Source organism: Haemaphysalis longicornis, unplaced genomic scaffold (assembly GCF_048455015.1).
Source record: "Haemaphysalis longicornis isolate Haplotype H1 unplaced genomic scaffold, Haemaphysalis longicornis Haplotype H1 scaffold_1, whole genome shotgun sequence".
Lineage (NCBI taxonomy): Eukaryota > Metazoa > Arthropoda > Arachnida > Ixodida > Ixodidae > Haemaphysalis > Haemaphysalis longicornis.
The window spans coordinates 332,621,266-332,642,158 of NW_027526203.1; the positions used below are offsets into that span (position 1 = coordinate 332,621,266).

At 45.0% G+C, this 20,893-nt stretch overlaps 1 protein-coding gene across 2 annotated transcripts in view; it reads right to left on the reverse strand.

The window, feature by feature from the left end:
* Positions 1-311: 311 nt before the first annotated feature.
* The window catches only part of Papss (3'-phosphoadenosine 5'-phosphosulfate synthase), a 64,451-nt gene continuing 43,869 nt past the window's right edge, over positions 312-20,893 (reverse strand). For both annotated transcript variants that reach the window (XM_077683767.1, XM_077683760.1), the window contains exons 3-12: positions 17,459-17,694; positions 15,609-15,747; positions 12,198-12,316; positions 10,181-10,406; positions 7,930-8,135; positions 5,895-6,026; positions 3,949-4,078; positions 3,345-3,487; positions 2,963-3,088; positions 312-1,585 (exon numbers count right to left, since the gene is read on the reverse strand). In XM_077683767.1, coding sequence (XP_077539893.1) covers positions 1,346-1,585; positions 2,963-3,088; positions 3,345-3,487; positions 3,949-4,078; positions 5,895-6,026; positions 7,930-8,135; positions 10,181-10,406; positions 12,198-12,316; positions 15,609-15,747; positions 17,459-17,694 — 1,697 coding nt within the window. In that variant the 3' untranslated portion in view covers positions 312-1,345. The remainder of the gene's footprint in view (positions 1,586-2,962; positions 3,089-3,344; positions 3,488-3,948; positions 4,079-5,894; positions 6,027-7,929; positions 8,136-10,180; positions 10,407-12,197; positions 12,317-15,608; positions 15,748-17,458; positions 17,695-20,893) is intronic.

Genomic DNA, 20,893 nt, shown 5'->3' on the forward strand with positions numbered 1-20,893 from the left:
AAGAGGATAGTAGGCATGGATAAATTCTTGGCAGAGGCACAAACTGCATTTGAACTAGACTTGAATGCCTCTGCATTCGGAAGGCAATTTGTACAGATCAGCGCTTTCTGGTCCCTTGCACATCAGTGGTGAACAGTCAACATGTAGCGTGTCCTTCACTTCTGATGCAGCAGTCACGACCTGAACGGTTTTCCACACCATCCTCCAATGGTAGCCAGAAGACAAATGGGTGAACGTGCGCGATTTACTTACAACAGTTTTATTAACAAGCTCTCAGACCAGCACTGAAGTTGACAGATTACAGCAGTAACTTGCATTTAAAAACAACCTTTATTAAAACGTGTATATGAAAAAATCTTCAAATAAATGAAACTCTTGCAATAACAACTGTAGTGAAAATTGCACAAGATCACAATACGTTCTCTTAAGGTGCAACATGTGTAGTTGCTGCGCCACTAAGATTCCTACAAGTGGTATAAAGTGTCGGGGGGGGGGAAGCAGTCATGACTTGGTTTCTGACGAATTATCGGCATGCCAGCAAGCTGAGCAAGCTTAAACTTTCCATCAGCATCGTTGACGCAAGAAAAAAATACACACACATGTACCTGCCACAGCACTTCCCAATCTTCCTAAGCTACCGCAATACTGTGTGCGCATGTTCAGCACATTGGTCCCACTTGACTACAAAATACAACTACAGTGTATAATAAAAGACAGCTCCCCTCTTTGTTCTGCACCTACTCAGCGGTTCATGTTTTTCACACTTGAGCACCACGCAGTTTTATGCTGAAGCAAGCGGTAGTAGTATACAACAACAAAAGGGTGTATAAAATAATTAGCACATGTGCGCTTTCTTTCTTGGTACAACAAACAAGAAAGGGACAGCAAGACAGTAAAAGAGCATGCAAGTGTAAAAAAAGACTAAATATGCCTATCAATGCCAACAGATTAGATTCATATATTATGGCTTGTTGGGGCCGCAACGTGCACTACCTTTATTTCTAAGCAACTGGAAACAGCTCCACACCTAAGAGGCACGTTCCTTGCTCGTCTTTGCACACAACTTCCATAAAAAAGCTGCACCATTGGGAACCGCCCGGCCAGCTAGTTCAGTCTGTGCAAAGCAGGCTTCTATCGCAGATGAAACGAATACTCCTGACTGGCACACAAAATCTTCAAAGCGTAGTGGTTGCCTCCTCCCCTATGTAGCATGCACACTACACAACACTTTTAAAATTCCAAACACGCTTTGAAGCTGGCAACTCAAGCAGTAGGGAAATGAAGGCGGAAGGAACAACCGGAGCAAACGAGCAGAAGAGGGACAGTGCAGCAAAGGTACTATACATCAGTTTGCTATGGAGCGGTAATATTCAGCCAGAACCTTCCAGGCAGACGGCTCCATGAAGCCTGCCGGTGGCTCCTGGCCACTTCGTGCCAAGCTGCGCATCTTGGTGCCAGAGATGAACTGGAAGTCCTCTTTCCGCTCAGGCTCAAACAGGGCCATCTTCTTCTTCTTCATGTCGTAGGCGGCAACGTGGAAGGGAATGATCTCAAGCTGCGTCAGTCCGGGGGCCATGGTCAGCACCTGGGAGGTGAACAGGGAAGAGGCAAGGTTACTACCGCCAGCACTCGGACCCGACAGCTGCATCCCAAGGAGAGGTGGCAAGCACCTGCCGAAGGGACGAGTGAAAGGAGCCATGAAGTGTGCGTGGTAATTCATCACTTTTTGTTCCTGCTGTTGCATCACACGGTTTCGTAAAGAAGCCAACTGATCACAACAGGCATGGTACGACACGACGTGGGCTGATGGGAGTCTCCCAGAAAACGTGGGACAGCCTACTGAGATGAGGCCAGGATGGCCCCTGTTGTGCTGTGAGGAACTTTCATGAACTACTGCCACGATGAACGTGGTTAACCCGCAAGTTGCACTCCCATCCTGTTCTGCCTATTCACACCACAGTCCCGATGGGGCAGCTTGAGACCGGTTCCCGACACGAAAAGAAAATTATTTGCAAACAGCAATTAACTCACCATGGAGGCACCATTACAGAATGGAATGCTGCTCGTGGAGGGGTTCTAAATGTTAACAAGATATTAAGCAGGGCACTGCTTGCACTGAAAGCTAGCTGCATTGCTGCAATGTACCCAACACCATGAATGCAAGGGATATGCATAAATGTGGGCTCGCATATAATCACTAAAGCTGCTGTGGCACAATCGAGAACAGATAACTGCAAGTCAGAAAATAAATCACTTGTGAGTAATGCAGCTTTTGTGGCTGAACCCTGCTCACAAAACAAAAACCTGGAAATTTCTCAAAAGTTAGCTACGTACAGTACAAGAAATATGCACAACCATAGCAAAACATTTGCAGGTCCAGAAGATTAACACACATCACGCTAGGCCAAGCAAAATGTTAAGCAATGAACCTTATTCAACTGCCTATTTCGCTGGTGGCTCGAATGTTCCCGGCCACAACTCCCATGCCTGCACAATGTCAATGCCCACAACTAAATGAAATAGTAGCTCAACAGAGGGCCATTAGCTTCTGGTATAACCAGCAGCCCCCAGCGTGTCTAAATGTAAGTTGAACCAAACAAGATCTGCAAAAATCACTTGTACGCCATACAGGCTGGTCTTCAAAGCTGCAGTAGGTAAAGGGGAGACAGGATAACGAAGGGATAATGATGATAATGCCAGCTGCGTATTTAGTGATATCTTTCTGCTGTGTTTAATTGACCAGCCAAGGTACTGAAGACAGGTGCACAATACAAAAAAACCTCATAAAAGATTGAACTGGCTGTAATAACTAACAAGTACAAGCAGGTACTAATCACAATTCCCTTTGCAGTACTGGTGGGAAATGTGGGCAGTGGCTACAGGAAAGCGATTGTGGCTCCCCTTTCAACCACATCATAACAAGGTGTAGCTGTACAATTCGGAGTGGCATACAGGACCGCACCTTTGCGCCGTGAGTTGGATCGTAGAGGTCTTCCTTGGTCTCTGGATGCGGCATTCCTGCTGGATCTCGGCCTACAATGTAGAAGTTGCTGCCGCACACCATTCTGGCCTTGGCATGCCACTGAACCTGCAACCGCAAGGCACAGTGAGGGACCATCAGTGGGACTGCCGTTCTTGGAACCAAGTTGAGCCCGCCAAAAATGTCCAGTGCCAGACGCTTTCCGTCGCACAACTGGGCTCATTGCACACGTTCCCAAAGAAAACTGCCCTGTCCCATATAAGCCTTGGCATACCATTATACTGGCCTGCTGCTTCTATCCTGAAACCCGTACCAAACTCGGTCCCTTCTTCAACAGGCTAACTAACTAGACAGCGCACTGTACCTCAGTGGGTCCGGCATACATCATGGGCGAAGGGAAGATGGCCAGCACTGTCAGTTTGGGATCCAGCACACCACTGTCCAGCACTGCCTTGTGCTGCTTCATGCGCACAGCCAGGGGCACGTCGTCATCCTTGGTCCAGCCACCTGCAGACAAGGAACCACAGTGCCTACTCTTGCCGCATGCACTTTGAGCCAAACACTAGTCAGCAGTGTTAAGCAGGGTTTCAGGATCAAAAAAAGGCCCGACTAATCTGAGAACAAAGGAGGCCCAGACTCTTCAAAGCTGTACAAATACTTCAGTCATTATTATACAGTTGAACCTCATTATCACAAATAGACTATAATAAAGGCATTGTAATTTTCCTACATATTTTTGGTAGTAGATGCACACAGTGGCTATAACAAAAACAAAATGATTGTTATACAAAAGTAATTGGTGCTCCTCTTTTTACTCTATTTAGCTGTAGTTGGGCATACTTTTTTTTAAGAGCAACAACCTGTGTTTTCTAACAAAGCTAAGCTTGAAATCCAGGCTTATATATATGTAGTAAGCAAATCCTGGCTGGAAGGTTTCAACAGTCAAATTATCTTGGTCACTGGCTCACCAAGCGGGTGAAGCAACAAAACAGGCTTCTTGTAGCCTTTCTCTGTCAGGTGTTTCCTCGTGTCTTGCATGAGCAATGCATGGCCATTGTGAACAGGGTTCCTCAGTTGAAATGCAAACACTGCATCTGCCTGAAAAATCAATTTGAATTGGTTGCACATGGAAAGCTGCACACAAAATTCAGATGATACTCAAGGAGGTATGACCTACAGCAACAACCCAGACACTGGGCTTTAGTCCATATGTATTGACTCAGGACTGCAGGCTATGCATCAAGCCTGATGTTTACGACTTCACAAGCAGCACACAACAAAGAACAGTTGTAGCGCAAGACACCTACATGGCATTCGATAATGCAAGCCGCAAAGGCATTTTGTGAGCACGGGCCGCCCAACATCTCGTGGTACATTAGCTAGACCAGGGCTACACTCCAGTCTGCATAGATGCCGCCGTATCGGAAGATGGCATAGCTGCTACTAAAGCATTTTGCACTTCAGATCAGTGCTAAGCTCTGCATGTGCCATAATAACGGCGATGAACACAACCCAGTTACTAGAAATGGAATAAATTGGTATAAACCACGGAATTTTACTTCTTGTTTTGTTGCGTGCTACCTGCAGACTTCCCTACCAGTGACTGCATGGAGCAACTAACACATTGCAAGAATTGGAAAAAGTACTATTTAAGTCAATACTAGTTCATGAATAAAATGTCAGATCAAAAGAAATTTATGTTAAATATTGATAGTCCCAAATGTAGCATTAAGCATTAAATGTAGCATTCACATGAGTTTATGCAGAAAACTATCCGTTGCTCTTGTGTCTTGGTCAACTTTTCTAGCTATTTTGCGATGACATTGCTGGCAGTCTTAGCACCTGATGTTGTTCAGATAACATTGCCCTCATGGCTACTCTGCATGAGCAAAGGGGCAACGTTTGCATGTCTCCCAGGGTGCAAAAATAGGCCTTTGCTCTGCATTATGTGGGTTCCAGATGCCGGTAGCATTTCGGCTGGCGTACCCGCACATTTTCCCGCCATTTTTTCGCGGGGCTACCATGGTTGCCAGACCAGGACTGCCCCCTGTTGATTAGCTCGCATCATCCGTAAAGGCCGCGGATCTGTCAGCCCGCTCTGGTTACAAACCCCTGCTCGCTCGCACCGTGGCCCGTAAAGGCAGTCCGTAAAGGGGAGGGCAGTCCTGGTCTGGCAACCATGGGGACGAAGTGGAAAAAAAAACCCGGGCTCGAGCCGAGCCCGCGGTGCGAGCGCGCAGGGGTTTGTAACCAGAGCGGGCTGACAGATCCGCGGCCTTTACGGATGATGCGAGCTAATCAACAGGGGGCAGTCCTGGTCTGGCAACCATGGTAGCCCTGCGAAAAATTGGCGGGAAAATTTGTGGGTATGCCAGCCGAAATGCTACCCAGACGCCTCCTCTTTTGTTACACAGGGCACAAAACACTGCACTATGTAGTGCCAGAGTGGATGAGCCAGCATCACAGGCAGATCTTGAAGATTCTCAAAGTGATGGCAGGGGAGTAGACGGCACCTTTGTTTCACACAATGTAATATAAACAAAAAGGAAGCGACCATAACTTGCATGATTACGACGGCACAGACAACCGGGCAACAAGAGTGTACATGACTAGGAGCATGTCAAAGCGCCCTAAGGGCTGGCAAATTTATTTCACCCAGAGAAGGGAGAAAAACTTCTCGCATGTGCACACCCCTAGATTGTATTCTCGCCTGGCAAAATATTTGCACAGAACGTCAAGAAAGGCGGTACTGTGTACTGCAGAAATCAGAACATACTTATCACGTTACGCAGCAGCTGGTAGAAATTCAGTGGAAACTGGAAGGGTCAAATTCATTCAACAACCATTTACGTGCATTGACGAATTCAGCGATTTTTGCTAGGTACCTAACTGGGCTAAGGCTAGGCATACATACCCCAAGCTTTGAGAATATCTTTCTGAGCTCCTTCGGAGTGAGCCGGTACTCGTCAAGGCCATCATTCCAGCGAATGCGTTCCAGGACTTCAAGGTCACCTCCAACTAGCCAATCACCACTCTCGTAAATCATCTAGAAGGAAACACAATTGCACAACACACATGGTTTAACAGCAACTAAAAAGCAGCCTGAATAACAGGACATGTTTTCGGTACCAAAAATAGACGTCTACCAATACTGGGCCTCTTTTTATTCCATTCGCAACAAGTCTAATGTCTCAGCAATGTTCTAAAAACAATGCAAAGTTACATAGCTAAAATTGCTTTTGAACCCAATGACACTTAATCATGAGTTTAAAAAAAAAAAGGTGAACTGAATGTCTCAAGCATAAAGTTATTTCATAACAAAGCTCCCCCAAAAAGAGCTTTGGCAGTTGCCATCAGCTTTGAATTCCTGTCTGCACTGAGTCTATTTAAGGCCGAAAATAGCTGACCAACAGAACACATAAATTAGACATGGCAATTTCCTTTCCCATGCTTAGATACTACGGTATTAAAATACGAGCTAAATTCATCTACACTATTAACCATCAACCGGCTAATAAGCTTATCTTATGCTATACAGTTGCAAATCAGACACTATGTCTGACTTTCAAATTCTTGCAGACAGAGTCAACAACTAAACAATATAGTAGACAGTTACAACAGGCATTTCATGGTGAAAAATGTCACTGCACGTAAATACCCAAAGGTCTGCAAGTTGAGATATATACACTATGAAGTCTGCATAAAGCAACAAGGCCTTTTTGCAATCATTTGCATTCTAAATTTCCACCTTGTACTGTATTCGGATACAAAGCTCTATGTTTGGGTTTCATTATTGCTGCATTACCGTCACCATCTTCTAGCTCACAGGTGGCATCATCTAGGGACAGCGTGGGTTTGGACACCATTTGGCAGCACACAAGCTATCCATGCGATGTGCAGCCTTTCGGGAACTTGCTTTTTTTTTTTTTCCTCCCTCCACAGTGAGGCAGCAAAATGTCGGCAGCAAGAAAGCAGTACCCAACTACTTCCAAGAGGAAGGTGATTTCAGCTGCAGAGAACAACGGCAACTGTGCCGCCGGGAGGCAGTTCAGCGTGGCAGAGGGCAGCATTTGCAGTTGGCAACAAGAAAAGGAGCAGACTCTTTTTTGCGTTCAACGGCATGCAAAGAAGCTATCAGCGGGAGGGGATGAAACCTTTCCGGAAATTAAATTGCCCTGACGGAGTTTGTACGGCAACAGAGAGCTGTACACCAAGCTCCTAGTATACAGCCTTTGCAGGCAAAGGCCATGAAGCTCACAAAATAAAAAAGGATCCCACGCTCTGACTTTACAGTGAAAAAGCACTAAGTTGCACTACATGCACTGTGCTAGATTTTCGTTGCACTGGCGAGCGTCAATTTTGCAAAAGCTGCGTGAATCATTTGAAGATTTGCTCGTGGCTTCCTAGTGCCCTGTTATTTCGCTCCAGAAGAGAGGCACTGAATGGACATGCCCTTGTCTCTCATCGTGCGTAAAGGAGACCGGACAGCTGAAGCAGGCATCGCCAGGTAGGCTCTGCAAGTCAACTGTGGTTGCATGGGCAAGCATCCAGGGAACCTTGTTTGTTGAGCTTTTCAGAGTTCAGTACATCAAATGCCCTCGATGGCTCAGACGATGACTATCTCTGGGAAGAGCTCTCGTACAAGGAACTGTCCGGTGACAGTGCACCCAGGGGCAACGATGAGTGAAGCACATAGTTCAATGCTAATAAATGTTTTCGCTGAGTTTGAATCTTATTTTACATAAATGAAACTTTTTTTTTTTACTTTTTTTGCCTTTAACCTTAAAATCCCCCCCCCCCCCCCTTCCCCCCTTTTCTGTATCATCTGCAGTCCATACTATACACAGGTTTTTAAGGTAATAATTTGTGCCTGAAATGTGGATTGCTGAGTATTTTAGAGCTAACTAGAAATGGCAAAACCCGGCATTTCGAGTGCAACTGATGCTCACATTAATGTACGGGTGGCCACGGCAGCTGGTTCCGAACTGTCGTGATGAGCGTTCTTCCTTGCGATGGGGATAAAACTCAGGTTGACGTAGAACAGCATACACCTTGCCATTGTACTTCAGTGCAAAGGCTGGCTCATTTTCCAGGCGCTTCATGTCTTCTGTTGTCACAGGCAGCACGATTGGAATGGACTGGTTGGTGACACCACCTAAGCGTCAAAGGAAACAGTGCTCATTAGGAAGAAACCTTGGGCTACAGTCCACTCAATAAATTCAAAACAAAAACCAAATGCACAAGGTGATTACTGCTGAATAAGATCAATCTCCAGCAGCTCGCACAAAATTTTTTCAAAGGGAATCCTAAAAACAGGGGGGCTAGGCTACTCTTTGCGTGAACGGGTTAATCGGCACCAATGGTAAAAGGCCTGTTAAATCAGAGCATTACTTTTCTTGCACCTCACCTCTAGTTTATAGATTTTGTGACCACAGATATGAACGAACAGCATGTGCGCAACAAGTTCTCCCTTGAGGAAAACGGCAGCAGAAATTGTCATGAGGTTTTATCGGACGGAAACATAATTGCCTGGCACGAGAAATTATTGAAGCACTTGCTATCAACAAGAAGGGTGACATGTACGTTAGCACTGCTTCCGTCACATTAACCGAAAAAGAAAAGAAGGTGCTCCAGGGTTATCCCATGGACTGAATGTGCCAAATTTTCACCAATTTGCGTAACGTTTTTGTGTATATATATATGTGTGCTTTTCTTCAGTAAATTGCAGTAGTTAGTCAGCAGTGTGTCCGTGTTTCTCTCGACCATCCTTCATTTCCTTAAGTTCCAGCTAAAAGTTTTCCAGTGATTATGAACCAACTCGCCCAATCCCAAGCAATACTACAGGTTTTCAAAGGCTTTCAAAGAAAACGTTTTGCGCCATGGAGGGGTTCACAAGATGTTTTCGTGGTTCAAGCACTTCGCAACTTATCTGTAAACCAGACTAGGCCTGGGCATTTTTCGGCAAGCAGAACAATATTTCATCCCACTAAACAATTTACACACTGGAAGCATCGATTGGAATTTCTCTGCATTCACGTTAATAGGTTCTGACAAAACTTCCCATGAAACAAGTGCAATATCAATTCGTGTCTCAATCACTCTGAGGATCACAGAGCCAACCACACTGATGTGTGCCATGAACTAAAGGGTTCATTGGACACTTGTCAAACTGTCATGACCAAAATCAACCACAGCACACAAATTGTGGTATATTACAGGTGCGACCAAGAAACCAAGTAGCAATCAAGTCCGTTAATAAATGCACCATTTCGGAGACTACAGGAAGGCCAGAAAAATAAGATCTAACCTGAAAACAATTTAATCTTCTGCTTTGATCTTCTCCTTTACGAGTTTGCACTAATAGGTCAGATGTTTAACCAGTATTTCTGGCTTTAGAGTGCTCAGCTGTCCCGTGATGGAGTTAAACAAAACACCCTGATTAGTGCAACGCCGCTGAGCGGCCCTCGCTTCGCACTGCCCAAACAGCAGAAATTTCTGACAAAAAATTGGATAACAACATTCCGTCTACACCTTTGGGGGACCTTGGCCCCAGCAATTTTCTCATTTATCAAACTTCAAACGAGGCCATTACAGGGAAGTGTTTTAATGATGTGGCAATGGTGAAAAAAATAATGGCAGTACTAAGGGCTATTCTTCTGCAAGGGTTTCAGAATCAAGAACTGAGAAATTAATCGGGACAAGTGCATTGCTTCCCCAGGAAAGTACTTAAAGAGTGAAATTTTTAGAATTATTCTGAGAAATACACAAATTTTGACAGAAAAACATTCATTTTTGAGTCCCCCTCACAAGGGTTTCTATAATGGGCCCCTAACGTCATGTGCATACTGTACCAACTTCCCCTCCAAATATGGTCAGCATGGCCAGAACTCAAGCCGATCTCATTCTCAGCAACAAAATGGCATTGCAGCTGCTAAAAATAAATGTGTGGTTTATTAGGTGTGCTGCAGGGGAGCCATGTGGGTTAGCTTAGACCACTAGGGATTTTTAAATGTGGGGTCTGGCACTGTCACTGCAGTTTACAACCATGCTAACACAGACATTACTGATAGGAAGATCAAGGTTGCAACTTTTGGACACTTCACACGTGCTCACGGGCAAGATGCGCACGAAACAACTGATTCCTTCATTCTGGCTATCCCCCCACTCTGCGCTCGAACAAGCACAAATAAGAAGAGGCACCTTCGAGGTAGCAGCCAAAGTGCTGGCTCTGGAGGAACTCGGCCTCGCGCATGAAGCCCGTGAGGGGCGTGGCCCATCCCTCGGAGAGCACCTGCAGCCACTGCAGGTCCACCTTGGAGATCTCCACACTGGGCAGGGCCGCCGCCTCAGCCACCACTGCGGGCAGCCGCTCGGGGCTCACAAAGAGCTCCTTCACACAGTCCACCACGCTGCCAGGGATCACACCCTGCACCACAAGCGGGGGCAGCGGCAATTAACACAGGCTGCCAGGTACAGTAGACTGAAATCCCGGGTGGAACGTAGCTCGCAACAACGTTGTTTGCAAAATTGGCTTTTCTATGCTGAGGATGGTAAAAATCTAACCAGCCACACGTATTGTGGTTACAGCCAAGAATTGTGACAAATCCTGGCAAAAAAATAAAAGCACTCATTTGCTGCTTCTTGTTCTGTATATGAAATCAACCCCCTTTATTAAGACTGGTTTTGATATGTCAGAGACAGAATTAAGGGCCTTTCTCTCAACATCTGTTTAAAAAAAGCTGATTAAGAACCAACCAAAACTGCTTAAATGTTTCCAAGTAGCCAGAAGCTACGGTTGTGGCTTTTAGATTGGTGCAACTCCTGCTCAAGGAGCATACGCAGCGACAAATTTAAATATAATTTACAACCAACTTAAGCTCTGAGGTTTAGAAGTCATTGCGCCATAGCTTAATGACCATTACAACCAGTGACGACAAAAGTAACTGGACACTATTTCTGGGAAAGGAAACAATGCAAAGACCAGAATGAGAGCAAAGAAAGAACAGTGCTAACGTTATGTCGTTCTTTCGCATGTGATATAATTTCCCTCCCATTTTTTCCGTTTTCTTACCCAAGACTGAAAGTTCAATTTCCAAGACTACAAAAAATTTACTGCACATGCAAGGTAAGCAAGTTTATATACGGGAAGTGTACGAATGTCGAACTTTTGACCACGAATCAAATTAAAACGAAAAGTGACTCTAAATCAAGTTTTCATACAAATATCTCCACTAAAATGTTTTGTTGGGCTAGTTTCCCAAAATGATGGGTACACATGAAAAGTGTGTACGCAACACAGCACTGTCAGAAGTGCTACACTGCGTCCACCATACTGTTTCTCTATTGTGCACTGTGCACTCGATCAGTTTATGTTATACCTGCTCATTAAACCAGAGAGAATCAACTCATTTTGGGGGTCAGGGAATTTTGCACGCTGTGTGCTGGTGTACTTGCACCAAAATAAAGAAATTTGAAAAGGTTTATGCATAGAAAATGGCAAAGCAATGCACCAAATATTAGGCTTGTTTATTTAGAAGTTACGTGCTTCTGCACAAAAAATTTTGTCCTACGTTTTCACACACACCCATACTAACCTTGTTTGTACAGTTACGAAGGTGTTATGCGCATTTTTTTTGTTTGTTTGCAGAGCCTCAGCACAGCACAGAAATGCCCGCACAAGGAAATGTGCTGTGCAGTGAAGTCACTAATATTAACTTTCCTTATTCAAAATTTTATATTAAAAAAACGAATGCTTTGCATGGTAAAAGTGTTTTGCAGATCGAGTCAAATAATTAACATAATTTGTGAAGCATTCAAAATTTCGAACATTCACGCACCCTTACAATTCACCCCAGAAAAAGCACCCTTCCTCACGGATCTTCTAGACCACGGTGCCCCTGAATGCTGTGTAACTATAACAAGCGATACAATTGTGACCTTGAGATGTGAAGAGTAAGGCTGCCCATATACCCCTGTTGTAAGTAAGAGATCTTTTCTGCACCATTTCAAAACAGCAGCTTTTTTCTTCTACAAGTAAAGATTTTTTAGGCAATCTGAAGCTTGGTTTTTCTAAAAGGTATATTTCCATTCTACTATAACATCGTACAGCCTTCTTTTACTGGCTTTTTCTTTTTGTTAGCTAAGGTACAAGACGCTAGCGTGCTACAGGCATGTAGCCTTTACGAGCTCTAAGCAAGATGTAGAACCACCTGCTTACCCTTTCCCTCAGGAGCTCGACAACTTGTTGCACACAGTCCTTGATGGTGTCCTTGCCAGCTTTGATCAGCAGGTCTGGGCAGTCTGGTGCCTCGTAAGGCATGTCAATCCCAGTGAAACCTGCGGGGCACCACCGACCGGAGAAATTATGACAGAATATTGGCAGAATACGAGAGCCACATACTTCTCAGCAATGTTGGTACACATTACGCGAAAACGTTTACGAGTGAACATCGATTGATTGTGGGGTTTAACCCGTTGGCGCTTCACAGACGATTAGGCACACCGTGGTGGAGGGCTCTGGATTAATTTTGACCAACTGGGGATCTTTAATGTGCGCCGAAATCTTGAACACACGGGTGGTTTTGCTTTTCGCCTCCATCAGAATTTATGAGTGAACAGGCATCATGCAAGATGAAAGGTTTGCTTTTCAACAAAGTAGCTCTGCAATAACAAAAATTATGCCGATTACACCTTGGAGATGGCTTCCATGCTTCACGTTTTCCTTTTTTTGATGCACAGGTCGGCTATTAAATGAAGACTGCCAAAAGTGAGGGAGACATACAATGGCCAGCTTTGATTTCACACACTCCACGGCCACCACTGTACAACTTACACTTCCCTTCCTTGTGGCCTGACAATTCCAGTTTTAATAATACATGCGAGGTTTTATAACACAGGGTCAACTCTTTGCAAATAATGAAAAATATAGCTCACTTAATTAACAAAGTAGTACCAAGGGCACCACCAGAATTATTACATTTTGTTCAGGTATTGTTGAGGTATTGCATAAACGTGAAACATTCTTTGACCTTTAGCCTGACCAAACAGGAGAAGAGTGAAACGACAAATCATAAGCCTGAAGCAATGTAAAAACATTTTTACAGAAGCATTTCAATGTACGCAGCAATCTGCCATAATTTTTGTAGAAGCAAAGGTGATCCCGTATCAAACTCCCAGTAAACTCTCCTCGCTCTCAATATGTCAGCCTTGGCAATCAAACTAATCTCGTGGTAACATTGACAGGATCTTGCATTCAGTGTTACCTCGAGTGATTGAACAGATTCATGAATGCTAACACAGTGTCAGCCAGTTAAAACATGGTTAAACTCAATAGTTAGTGTTTACTCCAAAAATCACGCTACGCTATATTTATGGCTACATCACACACAAATGCTGAGCACATTCAGATTTATTCCGAGGGTTTTTTTACATGCCAAAACTACACCTGGGCTGTGCGGTGTGCCAAAGTGGAGGGCTCCGGGCTGCACAAATGCCATTGCACAGCACTGCTGAATGTTTTACCAATACATGTGCGCACTAAATTTTTTTCTTCTTTAGCTCACCACTGCCATTTCTTGACAGCTTCAGTAGCATGACGGTAATTATTCACACATACAAAAAACCTACTCTGGCGCTTTTAAGGAAATAAATAACTAGCACTGCCAGTACAGTCAACATGACCTTCGTGCTTAGGCAGAGAACTGGGAGTTAGTACGTATGCTCAAATGCACCTCTTAAATCTTGTACCTTACTCATGGCCCTTCTAACACTTGCAATACAGGCTAGACAAACCTCAGTGCTTGACTGCCCTGCCGAGACTTCAGGAAGGTTCTCAGTGCGTTTCTCAGGTAGGAGCGTGAGCAAGTAGCAGCTGAGGCATCAAACTTAAAGGGGCCAAGCGGACAAAATACACGCTTGTTTTATTCGAAAGATTTAGTGTTATATAGCGCCCTCATCGCTTGTCGAGCAGCAAATGATGCTTTATCCACTGAGAAATTAAACATTTTAAACCAGAATTTCAATTCTCATGCTTAAATCGTGCGTTTTCGTGATGTCGACAATGACGAATCCAGAGCAGGGTCTTAAAACTAAAGATAGCCTACTGACCAGGGCTGCTACCATCTCACAGGCGCCCGTTTGGTTATCTTGTTTATCGCCCACCTTTCGCAAATGGCGTTGCAATACTGCTGAAGTGCCAATGTTCGCACTTTGCTTCTGGCCGGACTTCTATACCTGCTGTATTTTCATTAGGGTTTATACTAATCGTTTCTTAAAACGTAAGCTATGACTCGACAAATATGGTCATGTAAGTGACCATGCCGCTTATGCCAGTTGGTCAGTGCTGCGTCAGACAAGCCCAATGCGTCCGACAGCTGTGCTAGGCAGTGTCAGCCGGCAAAGTGCTGCACTAACTTGTTCAATGTTTGCGTGTTTGTTCGTAACTAATTGTTCACCCCACAATTCTTACTGCTATAAAAGGAATGTGCCCTAAATTTAAGTGCAAATAGCTCGTTCAGCAAGATTAATGTATTACACGATTGTAAGTCGACTGGAATGTATGTCGACCCCTCAAATATTGCATCTATCAAAAAAAAAAAAATGCGAGTGCTGCCTAGAAAATTGCAACACAAAGAGAAGCTCTTCCGTCAACTACCAGTGCCTCCCATACGGTGGCTTTTACATCAATGATTGATGCCCCCACAAGAGCTGTGTGCTCGTAGTGCGCGCAGTAGATGTTAAAAAAGAAAAGTTTTTTGTATAAGCGCTGTGGGTTGAGCGGGAAGAACACATTTGCTACGAGATGACAACCATCGAAGCTACCAACAGCAGCCACTGCCGCACGATACCAATACAAACAACATGGCGGCTGACGGAAGTGGCCGTGTGTGATTTCCTTTTATTCACGAGTACATTACTTGCATTCAAGAAGCATTTCGTTCGTCTCTAATAAACAAAATTAGTATTAGCGAATTCCTTGATTCAGTGCACGGCGCTAACATAGCCACAATCATATCACATTGTTTAGTACACTTTCGAATGCGATGGTGGGAGGTTAGTCGCTCTAAGTACGGTGCACAAAGGGCACAATTTGGAAATGGTGACTTTCAAAGTCGGCCTCGCCTTTATTGATGCGAGAATGTATGCAATGCCAAATAATTACGCTACGCTTAGACCATAACCATGGAAACAAGGGTGCAAAGCTGTCCCCACCTCGTAGCACCACTGATTTCTCGTTTCTCTTGCCGTTACTAGCGGTACACGGTTCAATTTCGATTCTAAGTCGACCCCCCGACAATGGATTGTCAAATTTGAAAAAAAAAAAAAAACAAAAAAAAAGGGTTGACCTACAATTGTGTAAACACAGTATAAGCCCTGCTTAATTTGCGCCTGCTTTTGCCAGCCTCAGCCCATCGCACAGCTGGGCATATGACATCAATGGTTCTGTTGCGGGAAATGAGCTCGTGGGCCGCATGGCCATTACCTTTTTTCCTAATTATATAGCTTATTTGAGCGAAGTTTACATTAAAGTTGTGTCAGTACGATTCTAACGAGGCAATCTTTCGAATGAACCAAGCATGTGTTTTGTCTGCATGGCCCCTTTGACGAAGGATACGATACATTAACTTGCCTTTAATTTGTCCTGCACGAGCTCTTCTGTAAAGACCTTTGACATCCCTCTTTTCGCACACTTCCAATGGTGTGTCCACAAAGCACTCAATGAAGAGCAACCCAGACTGCTCGTGGATTTCCCGGGCCATCGTACGATCCTGAAAAAGGATAGACATTTTATGCACTGCAGTCCCAAAATTAGTGCAATATTGCCGAGTGCAGTATTATCAGGAACAAAGCTCTGCAAAAGCAGCAGTATGCTCACACGGCACTCAGTTCTCAAACATGCCCACTTAGATTTGTGTGAAGGAGTGTGCATCCTTTGTGTACTTTGTAGGCCTTCAGGCAATTTGTTCACCAGCACCGATGCCTGCAAGTGCTGGCTATGGCGCCCACAGGGCACACAGAGGGGAAGTCCACCGCCCACACAGAGGCAAACCAGCTACTGCCCCCTGGGGAAGAGAGGTGTGCCACTATATTCTCCCAGTTCGGAAAAGATAGCAGCCTTCTTAGCCCTTTAGGCTGCTTCAACACAAGACAGGGGAAAAAAGACGAATAAGAGTGGGCACGTCAACCAGTGGAGCCGCTAAACAATGGCAGTGCAGCAGGGTCCGCAGGACTCCCAGTGGGGTTTTCGGATGTCACGGGGAAGTGCTAGGCATCTCGGCATGATTCAGGGAGTCTGACACGTGTCATGCGGTTCTAGTTTTTTTTTTTTTTAAGTCTTTTTTCTGCATGGACTAGGGTGCTGCATAAAGATGCCTGTCTTATCAATACAAAATATACTGAAAGTGTTCTGGTCAGCTGAGGCCATGACTACTTCAGGTGGCAAGCTGTTGGGTGTGCTGAAAGCCCTGTGCGAGGGAGTACGCCACACATGCCGGTAAACAATTGTGTGTGTCCTTGTATGCCACCATTTTTTAATCTAAGCATTTCTAGGTGCAAACACCTGCTGTGGCTAGGAAGAGGGGATAAATTGTTGCTGAACATTGTGCACTTGCTTTGCCCCAAAAGGGAGATTTTCAATGCTTTTCGGGATAGTCAGTGTACCATATTTATTCAAATACAAGGCGAGATTTTTTTTCCAAAATCCGTAGTCTCAAATTCATTACCCGCCCTATATTCGAAGCTCAGTATATATATAATATATATGTATATATATATATATATATATATACATATATATGGCAATTTTTTTTACTCTCCAGACTGCACCCTCGCCTTATAATCGAATAAATATGGTAGTTTGTTTCGTAGATTCTGTCTGCACGTTTTTCTTTTTTCTCCGCACACAGTGCACATGCTTTTCTTGCTTCTTTCTCTATCTCCCCATCCCTTATCTATTTACCTATCTAAATATTCGTTTTTTTTTATACCACTGCTCTAAGGCTCTGTTTTGGTGTACAAACATAAGAGAAATAATTTTGAATAAAGTGCAGGCACCGGCTTGCATCCACTGTGCCATTTGTAGCCTGTCTCTGCACATGTGATTGCGTCATAGTTCACTGCGGTTTGAGAGTGTACATTCTGCAACTTTACTCAGATATGCATGTCATCTTGGGCCGACATGTGTGCTGGTCATACCAGGACAAAGAGAAGGTTAAGTGCTGAAAAATACAAGCAGTGTAGATAAGTGAAATACATGCAATTTGTAGAACAAGATAAATGAAATTGCAATCTACAAAAACAAGCAAACATAAAAGAACCAGCCCTAGCAGCTGAAATGTGAGAACTGTATGCCACAGGATCGGGAACCCTCCAGGCATCGAGGACCACTCAGACCTAACCGGCGCAGTCTCGGTCAACCTCGACACTAGCCGTGTCCCTTTGTCACAGGCAGTAAGTGAGCCCTTGGCGGTGAGCACTCACCTTTGAGAAGGGACTGATGAAGCTGGTGAGACAGACGACGCCACTGTCGGCGAAGAGCTTGGCAACCTCAGCCACCCGGCGAATGTTCTCTTCCCTGTCCTGGGAAGAGAAGCCTAGGTTCTTGTTGAGCCCATGCCTTATGTTGTCTCCATCAAGTGCATAGGCTGGAATTCCGTGCAGGCAGAGGTACTCCTCCACACCAAAGGACACAGTCGTCTTGCCCGCACCTGACAGCCCTGCATCGCAAAGCGCCAGAGAGAGAACCTTGTGGGGCGGCCTTTTCCTCGCGACAGGGCACCGCCCAGGGGCAGGCTTGCAAAGTTTCCCATGCACCTGGTTATCCCAGCAGTGCAACTACTTATGCCATATAAAAGATACAAAAGAAAGATCTTATTACCAGGGCACCGCACCAGAATAGAACCTCAAGTGAAAACTAGAACCAAACAGGTATTTCTGCCAGAACTGAACCGCAATGAAAAGCATTATTTTTAGCATGCTGCACCTGGACCAGAATTGAACCGAAAAAAGAAACCAGTTGCCGCTCTACGAACAATCAGTGCAACCACATGCAATGTTGATAATGTGCAGTCACTGTCATTTGGGGCATTTCTCTTTCACGCACCACCAACCCTGTAATCCCTCACACATTTTCCCCCTTTTGATCACTCACAAGAGAATAAACACTACTCTCGGCCATGAAGTAAGCAAAGAAATGCACACCAATATTGCAAGCGCACATTGCCGCCGGTTGCGTGCACAAAGTGCAAGGCTTCGCAAGTGAAATATTGCTTTCTGTGCCGCTTGCGGGTGGTAAGACATCAGCTTTGCTCTTCCCCACATGGGCCTTGCTGCGACTGTTCAGGAGCAAGCAGGCCACAAGCTTGCTGCACCGCCCATCAGCAAGAGCCTTCAAAGTGCCAACTTGTTGCGCTTCATTAGTTTAAAAACAGCTGTACAAACTGAAAGTGTGAATACTTGAGAAGCGTGTTTCTTTCCAGGGTGTAAAAAAGGAACAAAAGCCGGTGAATACGGTTGTCAATTAATCCAAATGAAGATTGAATAGACTCATTTCTATTTTTTTTCTTTTGTTTTTTCGCCGCCTTCAACTACTGAATAAGCACAAAACGGGAACGCAGAATTTTCTTCACATATCCCTTTAATTGTCTGACCTCTCACATGTCATCATTGCACAGGCAGCGAGCACCATGAGGCATGGTACATAAGGGCACCTAGAGCGGACAGCGGAGAGTTCATAAGGGCACCTAGAGCGGACAACTTTGCTTTTTAATGAATTCCAAGACAATGATAATAGATACAATACAGGAAACTGTTAGTGCATGGCATGAACATTTAGTTTTGCAAGAAACTATTTCCCCCGACCTTGCAGGGGTGGCGCTAAGGTGGACACAAAGTGCAGAAAAGCAGACAGATCGGGCTACGCCCCGTTTGTGCTGTGCTCGTCCCGTCTGCCTTTTTTTGCTGTTTTAGCACTGCTTCGCTTCTGGAGACGGAAATTTTTGACGAGCCCAACTCGATTCTGCAGCTACTCCTGTTATAAAGGAGGCGGGCTGTTGTTGAAATTGAACACCCCCCTACAAATAAGAGCTCTGTCTCCTGCACCCAGCGCTACATTACCACTTCCAACTTGTAACTGCATTACTTGGCGTTGGATTCCAGATTACCGCAGAAGATTCAATGGCAGGTGTCAGGTGAAGCAGATGTATTCTCACACACACCCTTATTGACAGTTGCTGTCTCAAAATACACATCAGTGAGAAGAACCTCAACGCAGTCGCTGAATGTTAAATAAAGCTTATTAAAAGAAAATACTGACTGACAATCTGAAGATGATGACTATGCTCAATAATGCTTTCTAACTTTTGAGTTCTATGCAAGAAAATGATCTGTTTCATGAAAAGCAATGGTGTTCATATTTGCTTTGCATTCCCAGTTGCATTGGCCAAGGCACTGTCAGCCAACCACGACGCCAGGACGCCATATATACAGTCCTTAGACTATTTGCCAACAGAATTTTTTTGTGCCTTTCGATGATTGCAATCTATTTACAAGGGAGTTTTAAACACCCTAGCAGGCAACTGAACACAATGCAAGGAGTCAAAATTACAACTTTCTTGCCTGCACATGGCTTGATTAGTTGACTTCAGGGTGCCCAACTAGAGCCTCTGAGCACCAGCCACATATTTTGCACCTGGCTTTATCACATGTTCATGCACTTTCGACGTGCTCTATCCACAACGTTATCATGGTGTCATCTATATAGCTTGGCGGTCACACATAGTAGGAACGTAATCTATAATGTCCGCATCTGTGCCGCAGCACAATACAGCTACCCCTCGATCACTGCTACGCGTTTATGGGCTCACCAGAAAAGGTTCTCTTTGCTCGCACAGCGAATGCCCTACTTTCCGTGTGTGTGTGTGTGTGCGTGTGCGTGTGCGTGTGCGTGTGCGTGTGCGTGTGCGTGTGCGTGCGCGTGCGCGTGCGCGCGTGTGTGTGTGTGTGTGTGCGCGCGCGCGCGCGCGTGTGTGCGCGTGTGTGCGCGCGCGTGTGTGCGTGCGTGTGCGTGTGTGTGTGTGTGTGCGTGTGTGTGTGTGTGCCTTACTAAAACAGTGCACGAAATGGTCAGACGCTCATGAACTGGTTTGGTAAGGCGTAGGTACTGGAATGATATAAAGCCACTCAAACTGAACCAGTTTTTTTTTCTCTGTTAAACACCCTGATTATTATAACAAAACATTAAACAAGCAGCTACACGTAAACGTGAAATGAGAGACCTTTGCAATGCACAAATATGCTCCAACTTTTGTTTTCTCTCCAAATAGGGTTGACTTTCACAAGGAGGCCACACGCATTATAGACTCGTGGAGCTCTTGGGTTCGCCTAAGATGGTCTGAACACATCTACAGCATGTGGCTTCTTGCTGTGATTTACGCAAGTTATAGGAGCCCCACCCAGAAAGACAGCAGCAGCCCACTAGATGGGAGGTCAGATACAGCCCCTGTCTTTCTGGCCTTCCTTGAATACTGCACAATACAAGCTACATAATGGACCTTCTTCCAGTAGTGCAACCCTTTAGCGGTGGCTGCCCAAACCACACTTGGGGGATAACATGCCCCTTCTTTTCCCGCCGGCCCTGTGCAGCTGAAGCTGTCCCGGGCACCACGCATGGGTTTGGTGGCAGAGAAACTACCCAATGTCAGCCATAACACCTACCTGTCGTTCAGAGCTCAAAAAACGGGGCAGCGCTTAGCTGGCTAACTAGCAACTGGCTGATCCAATACGGCATCGTTTTGTTTACATTTCGCCTCCCAAAAATGGCAGATCGCTTGCTTGGAGCGAGTAACGCATGCGCAGAGCGCTACTGGAAAAAAGTCCATTAACTTAACCGGGTGCTTTGCATGTTCAGCCAACAGA